This window comes from Harpia harpyja, chromosome 5 (assembly GCF_026419915.1).
Source record: "Harpia harpyja isolate bHarHar1 chromosome 5, bHarHar1 primary haplotype, whole genome shotgun sequence".
NCBI classification, from domain to species: Eukaryota; Metazoa; Chordata; class Aves; order Accipitriformes; family Accipitridae; genus Harpia; species Harpia harpyja.
The window spans coordinates 31,523,645-31,538,836 of NC_068944.1; the positions used below are offsets into that span (position 1 = coordinate 31,523,645).

The 15,192-nt window shown below is 42.0% G+C and overlaps 1 protein-coding gene across 2 annotated transcripts in view; it reads right to left on the reverse strand.

Moving 5' to 3' along the window:
* Nucleotides 1–6,112: 6,112 nt before the first annotated feature.
* The window catches only part of KLHL14 (kelch like family member 14), a 66,651-nt gene continuing 57,571 nt past the window's right edge, over nt 6,113–15,192 (reverse strand). For both annotated transcript variants that reach the window (XM_052788576.1, XM_052788575.1), the window contains exons 6-9: nt 12,518–12,708; nt 12,201–12,359; nt 9,292–9,449; nt 6,113–8,820 (exon numbers count right to left, since the gene is read on the reverse strand). In XM_052788576.1, coding sequence (XP_052644536.1) covers nt 8,680–8,820; nt 9,292–9,449; nt 12,201–12,359; nt 12,518–12,708 — 649 coding nt within the window. In that variant the 3' untranslated portion in view covers nt 6,113–8,679. The remainder of the gene's footprint in view (nt 8,821–9,291; nt 9,450–12,200; nt 12,360–12,517; nt 12,709–15,192) is intronic.

Sequence of the window (15,192 nt, forward strand, 5' to 3'; positions counted from 1 at the left end):
CTCATGACAGAGATTACAGTCTGCCACTGCGTTGTCCATAATTAGTACTTGTTGAAATGAGATTTGCCTATGGTAGCCCACTGTCCATGAGAAACCCATTCAAAATTAAACATGCTTTGGAAAATAGAGGACAGTTCATCCTCTAATTGGAACCAATGAGTACAGAATGAAGACTCTTTTTCTCATCTATTAAGTGTTGTTCCAGGTCTAAAAAAATGATTTTGTGAGTCCTCTCCATAGCTATAAGTGTCCTCTGGTGAAGCACGAGGGTGTCTGAAACAAGGCCGGGGTCAGGGTACAGTGACAGTCCCTGCCGTGTGGCCAAAGGCAGTGCCGCTGCCCGGCCCTGGGCGACGGGCCCTCAGGAAGGCAAGGGCTGGCACAGCCCGGGGAATACCTTGTGTTGGGGGGTGGGGGGGCACCCCGGGAGGGCGTTTGGATGAGTTGTCGCACATTTCCAGGGAATGGAGGAGAGAGGAGGGAGTGAAGCCACACAGCCCGTGGCCTGCCCAATGGGCTAACATAGAAATGCAAGATTTATAGTGACTGGGGTGTAGGCTAGTCTGAGACTTCACTCACTGACATTTCGGGCTGGACAGACATGGAGTCTAATACACAATTCACTTTGCAAGTCAAGGCTACAACCCTTTATTTTTTTTTTTTTCCCGCTATAAGAGGAATGGCCAGCGTTATTGCAACCCTGAATGCAAAGACTCAGTAACCACATCCAGTATCGCTAAGGATTGCAACAAAAGGTTTTCTGATTAAACTCTGAACTACAGAGCCAGGGATGGACACAGAGATGGTAAATATGCTGAGAATAAGTAAGCACACTGGAATCAACTGAAGTTGATGTCCAATGACATTTTTCACAGGACAAACAGGAGAGCTGGTGTTTCCGTGATCAGAAGCATGAATACCTATAGCTATGAAAATTGTTCTACCTCGAGCCACCATCTAAAAACAAGAGGAGGGAATCCAGAGCATGACACCCTTGTGCTAGTCAAAATAGACCACTGTTGGAGAAATATATCTTTTCATTTCAGGTACTGGCAGTGCTCAGTAGCTCTTGAAACCAGTGGAATATATCATGGCAAAAGTGAATGCTTGGAGAATAATTCACAAGAGGTGGTGGTGTGCCAGACATAATTCTTCACAAATGTCTTTCATTTTATTCCACTAAAAGAAGCAAAAGAGCTTAAAAGACAACAGTATTTTTTTCTGAGTGCCCAGCCACTGATAAAAGTGCCACACTTTCCTACAGCAGGTTAATTAATCTTTATGCAGTGCTGTAGGTAAACTCCATTCACTAAAGCTTATTGGATTGGACTCTGTACCTGAATCCTGCACATCCAGATTATGGTTTTCATCCTCATCCTCAGTGGAAGTGCTGTTAATAACAGGATGTTTCATCTTGAATAGTGCCAAAATACCAGTCTGATCAGCTCTGACCGGGGTGAGTTACAGGGAGGCTTACTAGGGATGGAAAGACCTCACTGCAAAGCTTCAGTCCATTGCAACCCTGGACTGCATTATTCTAAGTTAGACAGAAATCTTCTGGTCTTCTCTGCACTGGTCAATGCACAGCTGAAGATGTGGGCCAGCTGGAGACCAGCTAAAAAGGGAAAAATCAGACTGCTGGTAGATGTAAAATCCATAGTCAGGGAGGAGAGACTGAGTCACAGGCCTAGAGAAAAGTGAAGACTGGTAGTCTTTGGGTTTGCAAAAAAAAGCTGCTGCAAAAAGAGTGGGAATGAAAAGTTCTCCTTATCCAGAGAGAGCAGGAGAAGGAAAAGCAGCTTTGAAGATCCTTTCATTTGTGAAAGTTTTAGATGATTTAATTGTGGACTTAAATTTTTAGAAAATATTTGCTTTCTCTTTTAGGTTCTTCCTGGAATCATCTCTTTAAACTAATGAGACATTTAAGCTAGACATTAGGAAGCATTTTCTAATGATGACGATGACTACATCCCGTCACACATCACTACGAAGGTTAGGCGAGTCAGCAAATGTCTGCTGGGAGTGCGCTGGGCATCGCCGACCCCGCCGTGGCGTGGGGGAGGCAGGGGATGACCTCGGCAAGCCCCAGTCAGTCCTGTTTCCTATCACTCCAGCAAGTCTGAAGATTTATTTTCACCCTGAAGGTAATCAGTGAGTCGTGATTTTGACCTACAGTTTAATGTGCTCTCTTGCTATAGTTACAGACATCCTCCTTCTGGTTATGCTCCCTGCTGTGACTAATGGCATCTTTGTAGTTAAAGAGGTGGTTTTTAAAGAAAAACATCCAAGTTTCAGTGCTGTTACCGAGTTTACAGTTTTAATGGCACAGCAGTCCTTGCTATGGCCTATGAACTTGACGTTTTTCGGGTGCTAATGTGTATGTGTATATTTATATACCTTTTTCAAAAGCCCTAAATACACAGGAAGCAACAATTTTTCTGTTACTGTTTATGCAATGGATCATCAGTCTCGGTATTCACTATTCACAGTGAAGCATGTTTAAAGTTCACTTACTCCATTCATACAAAATATTCTTGATCAGCCAAAGTTTTTTGAAAACTGAATTGTTTTGCACAAATGCAAACAAAAATGGAATTGCAAAGAATCAGGAACTGAATGAATACCACACAAGATACCGAGATACTAAGCAAGCTTTACAAATATGACCCTTCCAGTGGGGTTTTCTGGAAGATGTTTAAGGGTGATAGGAGGAACCATTTCTTAAAGAAAAAAACATAAGGATTTTAAAGGTATTTTGCAAAATACCTCAACCATTAATAGATATTATTTTTGAAAACACTGCAATGATTGAAGGTAGGTCTCCAAACTGAAGAACACGTTTTTAGATTAAGTGATGAGACCACTTTAAATAAATTCAATTGATTTTTGTGTGTGTGTGGATACTTCAGAAAAATTTGGGAAAATGCTATATTTGTTTAAATCGCCTTCCCTTGTTTTTGCTTTCTAAATAGGTTCCCTGTATCTGTTCACCTCTAAGTCCAATTAAATTCAAGGGCAGCAGATCACAAAAGCTAATGCTACTTGACCAAAATTTCTATTCTGTGTGGCAAGAAAATCAGCAGAAAGCAGCTCAAGTTTTGCTTTTTTTTTGCTAGATAAGACTGCAGATGTCATCTGGATGCTAATTGGCGTCATTGTACAATCGTGTTAGATGCCCTGTTCTCATTCAATATTGTGGCAGGTAACACAGTATCTGTGTTCTTCAAGGAAGGATCAGTGACACAAAGGTAGTTTTCTGCTGCAGGGAGAAAACAGACAATTAGAAAATCACTATTTGTATTCAATCTCTGTTTACACTGGTTGACCACATCTCTTGCAAGCGCACATTTCTCTCTAGCTTCAGAAATACACAAATATATCAGCACCAGAAGTCTCCTCTCGTTTTACTTTGCAATTCAGGATTGCTTTATTAATCAACGCAAGATGCATTCATTGAACTGGATTAATCCTGCATAAGTAATTTTGAAATTTCCTGCTGAAGTTATTTTTCATTTCTGGGAACAAATCATTTATTTGGATTTTCATATATCAGGATCACAGAGATTTGCCACAGTCAGATTTTAATTTTAGTTACATCTGAGCTGGCTTATATATTAGGGCACATAGTTTTGCATGAGAGCATCTTCTCAAATCTGTAATTGGTGTGGAACACTGACATGCACAGAATACATCTGACAAGGTCCAGAGAGTTAGGTTCAGTTTCGCTGATCAACATCTATGCTGCAGATTAACTGAATCTTTTACGGCATTACAAGCCCTCCAGAATTCATTAGTGTACTTTCCCTTCCCGCTAACCACTCTGACCTCCAGTGCTGCCATCTCTGCTTCCTTAGTCTGGACCTGAGAGGCTGAAACACTGACTTTTTTCGGCTGCCGCACTAACAACAGAAATGAGAATGTGTATCTTGAACTGCTCAGGAGCGTGTATGTTAGCAATTACTGTCTTGGCCTCTTTAGCACTGTTTGGGATTTCTGTCTCCTTTGTCTGTACCCGGAAAGCTCTGAAACGTGGTCTGTCCCTTAAAAACAAGAGAACTAGAGTACTATATTGGCGGTGATCATAATACAATACAAACCGGTATATATAATGAGGTTTGGCATGGGTTCTTCTCCGCAATTGGCTCACAGATGCAGCTAACAGAGTAAATCATTGTATTAAAAGCAGGAAAGGGAACAAACGTGAAGGAAAGCCATGCCAGCTTTTGGGAGGTGGCTGCACAGTACCTTTGAAGACAGTGCTATAATCAATGAAAAACGTATTTCTGAAACACCATCTTTGCCCTCTTTAAGGGCATGCGCATGGGTTGCAAGACAGCAGCAATCCAGCCTTCTCACGCTTCTTGGGCAGCGGATGGGACCACAGCTCAGGACCAGGGAAATAGCTCCATTCACTGCTCTGTTGTTTTCCAGGCCCAGCTCTGCAAAAGTACCCAGGCAAGTTTGTCATGCTGAGGACAAAGAAGAGAAGATTAATGTTTGGCAGGAAGGACAGCAGAGAAGGAGAACGGAAGAACAGTCCAGGTATCAAGCTCCCAAAGATGACTCTCATCTGTGAATCAGAAATGGCGAAGATGCTTCCCTCCAGCCCAGCGGGGACCGGGACTTGTGATACATCTGCTCTTCCTCTGCTTCTCACCACCAGCGGCAGCTCTTCTCCCTTGCCACAGGTGCTGGCTGTAGTTGGGCGCTTGCCACAGCCCAGGCACCCCAGAGAGGTGCTGCTGGGCATCCCTCTCATGATTTTTGTTGTACTGAAGTCCGTGCATTGAAAGCTTGAAGGCTGCAACACCTAAGTACTCTGCTGATTTGATCCTTCTGCTTGACAGCTAGACCACTGTAAATGATTAGCTGAAGAAAATAGGAGCGGTACCATCACCAAGTGCTTATTTAGTTTCATGTTTATTTCATGTCCTCTTTTATGGCATTTTCTCGTGTTTCTCTTCTGCTCTTTGTATTGCCTCTCCTGTCATTTCTTTCCAGGCTTTCTCTGATGTGTGCTTCTCAGAAACATCCTTTGCCTTCCTTATTACTCCAACCCTTACTTTCTCTGTGCCCTTGATCCACAAGAACTTCCCACTTTCTCCTCTTGCAGGCTCTTTTCTTCTATTTTTTCCTTTCATTCTTACCTCTTCTTTCTCACTTCATTCCGTTCCTTTCTAAATCTTACCTCTGCCCACTGCTTCCAGCTTCTCCTCTTCCTTCTTCTCCCACATTACTTTTTAAAAAAAAAAGCATAAATCTCTTCCCTGCTCTTCTGAAATAAACTCATTAATGAGACAGTCCTATTCATTGTGCTACCTTACTGTAGTTGCTGCTGGCTCACCTTTCCCTTCCTCATAAAAGGTTTGAACAGGACTGATCCCCGCTCGCTAGACCCAACTCTTTCATTGTGCCTCAGCCACCCCTCAGCACAGCTCACACTTGCTGCAACAAGCACAGGGGTCAGGGACTGCCTTTTTGTTTGCTCAGTGCACCCACGTGGTTTGCATAGGAAGGTTCTGGTCCCTGACAAAGGTTGGTAGGCATGAATAAATAATACATGTAGCATAGTAACTGGTATTGATAATGATTCTGCTTCCTGGTAAAACCCCTGCCTTCACCTTGTCTTCTGAGTCTGGCAACTCCTCCGCTGCTCGCCCGTGCCAGCACTTCCCCTCCAAGAACAGAAATACTCAGAAGGGTCAATCACCACTGAAGGGACATTTTGAAGAGGGAAGAAATTCCCACAACTAACATCAAATTTCCCAAAGCAAGACTGCATTTAACAAAGCGGTGTCCTTTTCACTCATCTTACCGTGGGACAGAGGAACGGGCAGAGGAGCGCAAGGCAGAGGCATTTCACAGGCGTCCCATCGCATCCGTAGGCTTCTGAGGTCAGAGCCTGCCCGCGGGCACGCAGGTCGGGCTTTCCCTGCTGGAAGCACAGGCCAGGCACGTGCGCTCAGGGGAAGACTCTGACTCACTACATTTTACTGCGTCGCTGAGTTTACAAGCACTGAGTAACGACACTTGGCGAACAATGAGGCTGTTATGTATGGCCACAAAATAAAAGAAGTTTACACATCTACATGATAAAAAAAGTTCCAAAGAATTTAATGTAGATATTATTTATACATACACTTTGTAAGTAGGAATATGGCAGACAGTTGAATTAGTACATAAAGTTTTATTTAAAGTTTCCCCCCTACAAGCAAGCTTCATTTACACAGTCTAGTACTGTACAAAATTTACATTCTTTGTGTGACTTATTCAGTTAGCACTTTCCTTGGTCATGCCTTCCTGAAAGATAGAAAGATTTACATACAGTCCTCATAAATCTTTAAATTATCTTGGTAAAAAAAAGAACCACTTAAAAGGACAACAAATATCCTTTAAAAATGGTACATTTTAGTAGAGACAGGTGACAGTCAGTGTTTAATGGCAGACCTTATCCTGATCTTAAATGTCATTCAAGGTTTCCTCATTTAGTATCTTAACAGTTTCCTTTTTATATATATTTATATTTATAGACTTTCAACAGGAAAGGAAAAAAAAAAGTCATGATTGCACCAAATATATTGTACAAGGGATCCCTTGGATCTGAACAATATAAATAAATACAAAACCAACTAAGATTGCACTATATAGTAGAAATGGATTGAGATTTCAGGATATACACTCCACCTTTATGAGTTCCTTAGTGATGCTCACTGGAAAACTCCCCAACGGCACATTCAAATATTAGCATCTTCAGATAATTATTTTGTTTAAACAATTTTTTTCCAGGCGTGCAGCTACCTCATCAATTGGGTTATTGCATTTGTATGGTATCAGCCTTTACTGCATTACTCCAATTTTACAACTATGTAATTCTGCTGCAAGGAAGGGAGTTGCACTGCAATAAAACTGGACTGATGCCAGAAAGAAACAGTCCCATGGTATTTGCTCTCCATTATTTATATTGCTCTCAAGCATCAATATATAGTGTAATTTCTGTGTACATTCGCCCTCTTTCTATTTTGCAAAGCAAATAATGAATTATTTCTCCCATCTATTGCCTCTGAGGCAGAAACCAACCTCCAGTAGTTGCCTGCTCCTTGCTTAATGCAGTAGCATTAAGTCCTATTGTGAAAGATGTGCAGGCTTGAAAATCCAGGATCTGGGTCTCCTTTACCTTTTATCTGGTGCAGCTAGTTACAACTAGGCAAATTAAAGGCCAGATTCTTAGCTGACATAAAACAAAGTACATCCATTGGCTTCAATGGAGCAATGTCAGTTTATACCAGCGAAGAGGATGGTCCTGAGGGTAACGGATGCAGCATCAGTAAACCACAACGGAAGAATTACGCATATACTTTACTGATGTGTAGATGACTATGTTAACTGCAAGGTGGTGAAGAATCAGGCTCAGATTTTGTCACTGCTTTTGCAAAGCCAGGACAGAAAGATGTAAGCTTAAAATACAGCCAGCCTGATTTGTGCAAGCAACTATGAATTCATGAAGCGAGTCCTAAATGCTCCTGGTCCCATGTGGTAACATTCTGAATTCGCTTTGCAATGAGTAGTTACACAAGCTATAAGGCAGTGGAAAGTCTAGCCTCGTATTACTTTAGATCAATAGTAAAAATCTTTCAGAGTACATTTTAAGATTGACCACACAGGAGTATTTTAACTGCTTACCAGTGTCTCTCCAAAATTGTGCACAATCATTTAAGAGTCCAAAGTAACACATTTATAGTTAAATGCAGTCTTTCTGTCTCTGGAGGCAACTAGCATGGATGCTCCTATCTAACAGGTTAGTGAAAAGTAAGTAAGGGTTCTGGCGCTTCGTTAAGTGGTCATAGAAATAACTTACTTTACGAACCCAGAATTTAAGGTGTAGGACCAAATTTCTGTTATAATAATGTAAAAACAGTCATTCCATGTGATTTCAGTGAAATGACTCTGACTTTACACCAGTGTGATTAGAAGAATTTGATCCTAATCCCTAAGCTGCTATTCCAAGAAGTGCTCTGTAAAGCATGGCTTTCATTGTAGTCTGCTTTCCACTGCACTTACACACGGGGACTTTGAAGGCAGAGTGTTATTAGTTGCCAAACTGTGCAAAAACTGAATGATATTTCTTTACCTTTTATAATCTTCTGATGCTGTGTTGCTTGCAGAGCATGTGAAGTAGCTGTAGGTGAGGATTACAGAGGAGGAGACAATTCTGCAATGCAGTGTGAGCTTTTCACTATCTGAATTCTGAAGCATTCATGAAAACAACATCCTCATGACTTCAACACAGATCACATGCAGGTAGATACAATGCACAATACTGATCTTGTCTCTTCAGGCTGTATTTGAACAGTTAGCCTTCATTTATTTTAAAGTTAAATTTGACGTGAGGAATATCTCTGCAGCAGGAAAAAGTTAAAATCAGTCTGAAATGGCAGTCTGTCAGTATGTAATGTTCGGTGTGTTTTAGCTACTTGCTTCATAAGACACCGGCATCTATCTGAGATGGGACAACACTTGATTTTTGTTTTCTTTCAGTTTGCTCCTAAAGCATAAATACGGAGTAAGGGGTCAATTATGGTAGCTTTGTTTTAACAGGAATCCTGTTCTAATAAAATATTTATGTCACCCGTCATTATTGTCCCAAATGCAATCAGTGTTCGTGTTAGTGCTCGTTGACCATCATTTGTTGTATGGTACGCAGGCTGGCAATATGACAGTTGAACAAGCAGGTCCTGCAAGTGGCTCAGCAACATCTCCTTCTAGTTCTGTCCAAGTCCCTTTCTCAGGACTATAGCAAATAGTAGAAGATTTGTAGGCTCCCTGTAGTAGAACAAAAAGACATATTAAATGTGGCTTTGGTAAAACCCAAGTGAAACATTAGCTTTAAAGATGTCTGAAAGTGACTCATGGTTTTGAGCTCTAATTTAGGAGCCCTTCAAGAGGTTTGGTTTTCATATGGGCTGAGCACCCAGCCTCTACAAATTAGGCTCCTTTACAAGCGCTTTATAAGCAGAGCTATAAGCATATAGTCCCATCAATCACTTTTGCCAAATTTCATCTGTTTTTTATATTAGTCCGTATCAGTGAATATGGTCTGATAAGAACTCATCTAAATAGAAAAGCACAAAGGTGAAAAAATACTCCATGTTCTCCACAAGTTGAAAACCAAACCAAAACCTGCCCCTGCACCTACTTCATCCCTCATCTCCTCTCTGCCCCATCTGAGTAATACAGACTGGCTGTGAGAACTCAGAAGGAATGGAAGGGTCATTGCAGAAAGCAGGTACACACCATACTCCAGCTGTAGCCTCCAACAAGGTAAATACTGTCGTCAAGGACTGCGCAGCCAGGGCCACTGCGACCCTCCAAAATAGGAGTCTGGAGGATATTCCACTGGTCACCTTTTGGATCATAGCATTCCACAAGCATTACATCGAGATGGGAGAAACCTGAATAAGGGCATTGAGAAAAGAGAATGTGCATTAAGACATACTGTTTTATTATTTGTTTTACTGTTAAATTTACTAAATTACAGCTACAATTACATTATTACAATTATAACATCATTGTTACACTTTCTCCTAGAAAATACTGCCATATACATTCAAGCCATCTTCTGTAACGTTAACGTCTCATTATTTCAGTTCAAATAAATCTGTTGAAAGCTTTTACCATTACTTCTACAGTTTTCTACAAATCACAAGTACATATAAAACCTGAAAGGATCAGAAGGTAATACTCAGTAATAACCTATCAATGATGCAAGCAGATTCAAGCAATATTCCTCCTCATCTATCAGTGCTAATGCGAGTTTGAACATGTAGGAAAAGACTGTCCTGGCAGCCTTTCTCAAGTGTCAGCAGATCTGATCTATTAAAAAAATCAACAGATTAAGTCTTGCTCAGCAATCAATGTCTAGTGAGCCAAGGTAGAGCTTAGACAACTCATGCCACTTGGTTCCAGAGGGACAAAGGTGCTTAGCACAACGGATGTGATGTTCAGGACCAGTTTCAATTTTCAAGCTGATTTAAGGTGTACCCTAAGCACGCAGCTGTGATGTGACAAAGTCTTTAAGGTGTCAGAAAACATAACCAAAAAAACCAGTGGTCCCATCTTTCCGTGACAGACCAAAAAAGGCTCCATGCGACTGCTGCTTTCTAATCACCAAAGGGCAGACGGGTGTCAGCTCAAGACTCCCAAGCTGTGTCAATTAGTATCAATTAAGTGAGCTGAACACAGACATAGAACCCAGGAGTCCTGGTTCCTGCTCCGATATTTAGGCATTTTTCTATCTCAAACTACCTTCTTTATCAGAGCACCGCAGTAAAATTATGGCTTTCTTAATATGCTGGGATGCTTTACTTGACACTACTCTCTTCCCCATCAAGGTATGACAGAAAACAGGAGTTAGATTTTCTGGAAAAGCACATTTGGTGATATTGGTACTTCACAATGATGCTGCTTGTAAGAGTATTATTTATGTCAGGAATGAATTGTTATGATGAAATAATTTTTCGTTGCTGTAAAGTTTTCAAGGGGCCACAGAAAGGCCACCGCAGCGTGCCCAGAATCTGTCAAAAGCTCTGTAATAAACTGCGATACGCACATGACTAGCTGTGATGTGGTAAATGCACTGCTAACACTAGCATACAGATCCAGCTTCACAAAGGAGGGCTTTGCCATGGAACCCTGCTATTCCCCCCCGGTGGAGAATTTGTAGCATTTCATCCGCACTTCAGTCCCCTCCCTCCTCCCTTTCCTTGCAGTTCCTCCTTTTGTTTCACTGTACGGAAGAAACCAGTTTTCCAAAAAGCCTTTCTATCAGACAGCCGTGGCTTTCCAGAAGCCTGGATGTTAAATACCTCTCACAACAGTGAGCAATTAATACGTAACAAAAGCACCTAGGGCAACAGTTGTAGAGGCAAAAATGCAATGTTTATTAGAAGTTCCTTCTTTCCCAGAGGATGGTAGGTGAAACAGGGTGAAAAAAAAGCAGAAGGCAGGATGGAAGCACTTCAAGGCTATGCAAACCAAAGCATGTGCTTTAGCTATAGGAGAGCTATGACATGTTAACTTTTACTTTTGTAGGAGAAAAAGCCAACACTGTGGAGCTCTGCAACCTCTACAATATTTGCAGGTGCACGCGTGCAGGCAGCTTTTACCGCCTTCACCCTGTCAGGTCCAGTCCAGGAACACCCATCACAACTGGGGGTGGGAAGCAGAGGCACAACAGCCCTGCACCTGGCTGTAGGGGTTTATGCACCAGTACTATTTACCAGGAAAAATTTACATCTGACACTTTGTCCGCTACATGCTCCACAAACACTCAGATCTTCAAAAGCAGCATGTGGCTTCAGTCTCACTGGGACTCGGGTGCCAGAGTCACTGAGGCACATGGCCTGGTGTTACTGGCAGTTAACATCACTTTCTCTTTCGCATTACAAACTTCCCTTTTGTTGTTGTGAAGCTTTTTTTTTTTAAGCAAGAAATGAGAAAGAAGAAAAAAATGTTAATATGAACTGTCAAATATTGTCATGGGACAAAGGAGCAGGAGCTGTGCTTTTTGTATAAGTGGCTGGATTAAGCAGAATCTCTTTAGCAGTAATAGCAATGGCATGTAGGTATTAAGACAAAAATACCAGATGCCTAAGCAGTAGTTATTTTAATATGAGACCTTTTCAAAAGATGAAAACAAGAGACCTCTAAAAAGAATTATAATTAACAAGCTACATTTAATACTAAAAAGGGATCTAAAGAGCCTAGTCCTAATATTTAATGGCTGGAGGTTTTTCTTCCTCTTAATTAAATCAGAAGCTTGTTTTTGTGTGTTGCTCTGAATAAAGCTCTCTCTAACTGCACATTTTGGAAAATGATTTACAGAGGAAAATATTGCTGATACTTTCGGGTCAAAGAATAATCTGTTTGTTTCATTGAATTCTTGGTAATGACAAATTGTCCATGCCTTTGAGTAATGGAAGCTCCCATTTTTATTATCTAAAGCATTCATTACTCATATATTTAATGTACTGTTATAATTTTAAAATAATTTGCATAAAATGTTTTTAAAATTGCTGGCTCAAGTGTCCTGTTAAATTGTGTTGCCTGTTTTTTCATGTATTTAACAATGACTGTCTAACAAAAATATTCTTTATCAGGAGATGGGGGACACTGAAATGCTTTTTTGCTGTTAAAAATGTGACCTTTCAAATGGTTTCCTCCAATTGCATACAGTCGATCATTCATTACAGCCAAAGTGTGGATTGCTCGCTTTGTGTTCATGTCCTGTTTTCGGGCCCAGACATCCATCACGGGGTCATAGCAGTACAGCCAGGGGACATATTCTCCATTGTGAACACCTCCTGCAAAGTAAATGTACTTCTGTTAATTAATGTAAATAAAGACATTGCGCTGCAGCAGGAATTTAGCTCTATGTTTTTGGGTTCTGGGTTTTTATTTTTTGGTGGTCATTTTAGGCTGTTTTTTTGTTATATATTGTTGAACTATAAAAGACACTGGCCTGAAATATATATCTTGCCATTGTGAACGGCTCCTGCGTGGGCTGCCAAAGGTTGCGGTAACGAAGACACGTAACGCCACTCGTTTGTCTCTAGATTGTAGCACTCCACGCTGGACAAGTAGCCAGTTTCGTTTCTTCCACCAATTACATACAAATTCTTGTCAAGGCGACAGGCATAGAAACTGGCTCTCCTGGAGGACAGGGCAGAACAAAACAAAACAAGCCAACAACAAACCAATTAGCCACATCAACCCTTTTTTTTCCTCTCCAGCTGACGCCCCGAACTAAGATAGCTGCTCCTTCAAATGCTACTTCAGAGAGAAGTGTCCAGGAGCTTCACAGGCCTACAGCTATCCTAGAGACTGTGGCTGCTTGGCTAATCAAATACATGCTCCACATCAAACAAATACTTCATTTTTGGTGTCAAAACAATTAAGCACACATAAACCTGGCAGAAAATACCCCTTTTCAAAGCTGTTTGTTGCTTTTTCACACCCGTGAAAGATAAAAAGGTGCTCATTAATGTTTGGGGCATTACCTTGTAAGGGATATAACAACTCAGTAAGACAAAGTGAAAAATGAGGTAGGTAATGTAACAATAATGAATTATCTTGACATTCACTTTCTTTATGGTCCTTCAAGGGTCATTGTTCCCAATTTACTAAGAGAACCACATCATCAAAATTTTTGTTCAATTATCCTTTTTTTTTCTTCTTTCTGCAGTACTGCAAATAGAACAACTTTCCTTATACTAGGTACAATATTACATTTCCACCCTTTAACTCAGAAGAGGTCTGTCTCCAGCTAACTGAGAAAAGTTTTAGCCACCTGTCCGCTTTCACATGCAACTCAGGTAAGCAAGAAAAGAATTAGTTTTTCTGGCCAGGACTGCTAGGTATATATTAGTTCATCTTCCTCGTGCCTCCAAAATTAACGGTGAGTGCCTGTTGCTGAAGTAAAAATAGAGCAGTAGACAGGTTTGAGAGACCCAGTTTGGTGTAATCCACTTTCAGGGAAAGCTCCCTGGCTTATTCAGCAGCGGGAAGGTTTGCTAGCGTAGAGGCCTTTAATTTTAAGCTGCAATGATATGAGAAAGAAAATTGCAAAAGAGCACAGCTAGGCTAAGATGAAGACCTGTACAAAATATTGAATGACAAGAACTGTAAATGCCAAAGCTAAAATTTTCTCCTGGGTGAAACCGGAGTGGCGTGGGAGCCCACAGACAAGCAGGCAGGTCAGGCACGGCAAAGTCTAGCCCTGACAGCTCCTGCAAAGCAGGCACGCTGGAGTGTGTCTGCAGCTTGCCAAACCCTGCTCCGTGGCTGACACAATCCGCTCTGGTTCCTGCCCAGGCACCCGAATTTGAATCTGGGAGTGGCTGTATATTGCACTCCTGAATCGCACGGTGAATCTTGGGGGCTTGATGGTCACCTGCACCATCAAGGGCTCGATCCTGCAGACAGCTGCAAAGCATTCAGGATAAGTGGTGGTCCACATACAGAGCACACCACCTTGCAATGAACAGCTCTGGTATGTCCCAACTCCTCCCCGAGCTTCCCTGTAGTCATGCCATGACCAGGTGAGCTAGCAAAGCCTGGTGTGCCATGTCTCTAACCTGCCATCTGGCCAGGCATGTGTTCAGGAGCATTTCCTTCAGTGAAGGCAGGAATAAGATCTCTCTCCTTTACACAGCTGTCTATTTTCACAAAATTTGTAGTATGCTTTACCATTTTGGAGAAATTTCCCTCTTTGTTAAATGTGGCTGAGACTGGTTGGTGGTTTGCAAGTTGGAGGAGAGGTCAGGCAGACACGAAGATACAGCCATGGAAACAGCAAGTATGGCTGGGTATTCAGGAGCAGATCTGACGCAGTGCTGCCTGTTTCTGGCCTTACTTTTTGGATTCGGTGCAAACCTGACAGGCCTCCTCACCAGCCACGGTCACTGAGCACCTCCTGTCTACCTCTTTACTTTCACCTTGCCTGCACATGGGCAACTTGGACAGTGCGGGCCCGCACCCCTAGTTGAGTGGGAGTGGGACCACCACCACAGGGATAAGGCTACTGAAAAAAAAGATGCGAACAGGAGGACAGGAATACTGCTAAGTGCCTCCAGCTCAGCTGACGAATTAAATAAGACCATTTAATTTATCTGTCAATGGGCAGATAGAAGCTGATGGCATATATTGCTCTGCATGGTCGGGCAGCAAATTGTGCATCTATGTTTTTACCCTGATTTTCTACAGAAACAAAGCTTATTTGATTACCCTGTACGTGTACCCATGTCTGCTTGAGTGTTGTCTCCTCAACAAAAACCTGCTGGCTGATTTCACTCTAATGTGACAGAGAGGGTATAGGCGTTACAGGCAATCAAGTGCCTATATGCTTCCTGAGAATATGTGACAGGCCAGAGGCAAGACAGCCCGTAGCAGCCCCAAAAGTAGGAAAAGCTGCAGAGGTCACATCTTGTTAGACATCAGAGAGCCTGCATGGGCAGGCACTCTTTCTCCAACCCTCCTGTGTCTGGCAGCCGCAAGGCACAAGCCCACAGGGCGCCTGTCGTCGATGCTTGGGCTGCTCACGCATCCGCTCGTCTGTCCTCTCACCCCTCCTCTGACAAACCTGTTAACGAACTGCTCTCAGTGTGGTTTTTTTAGATCAGGTTTAATAAACAGAGG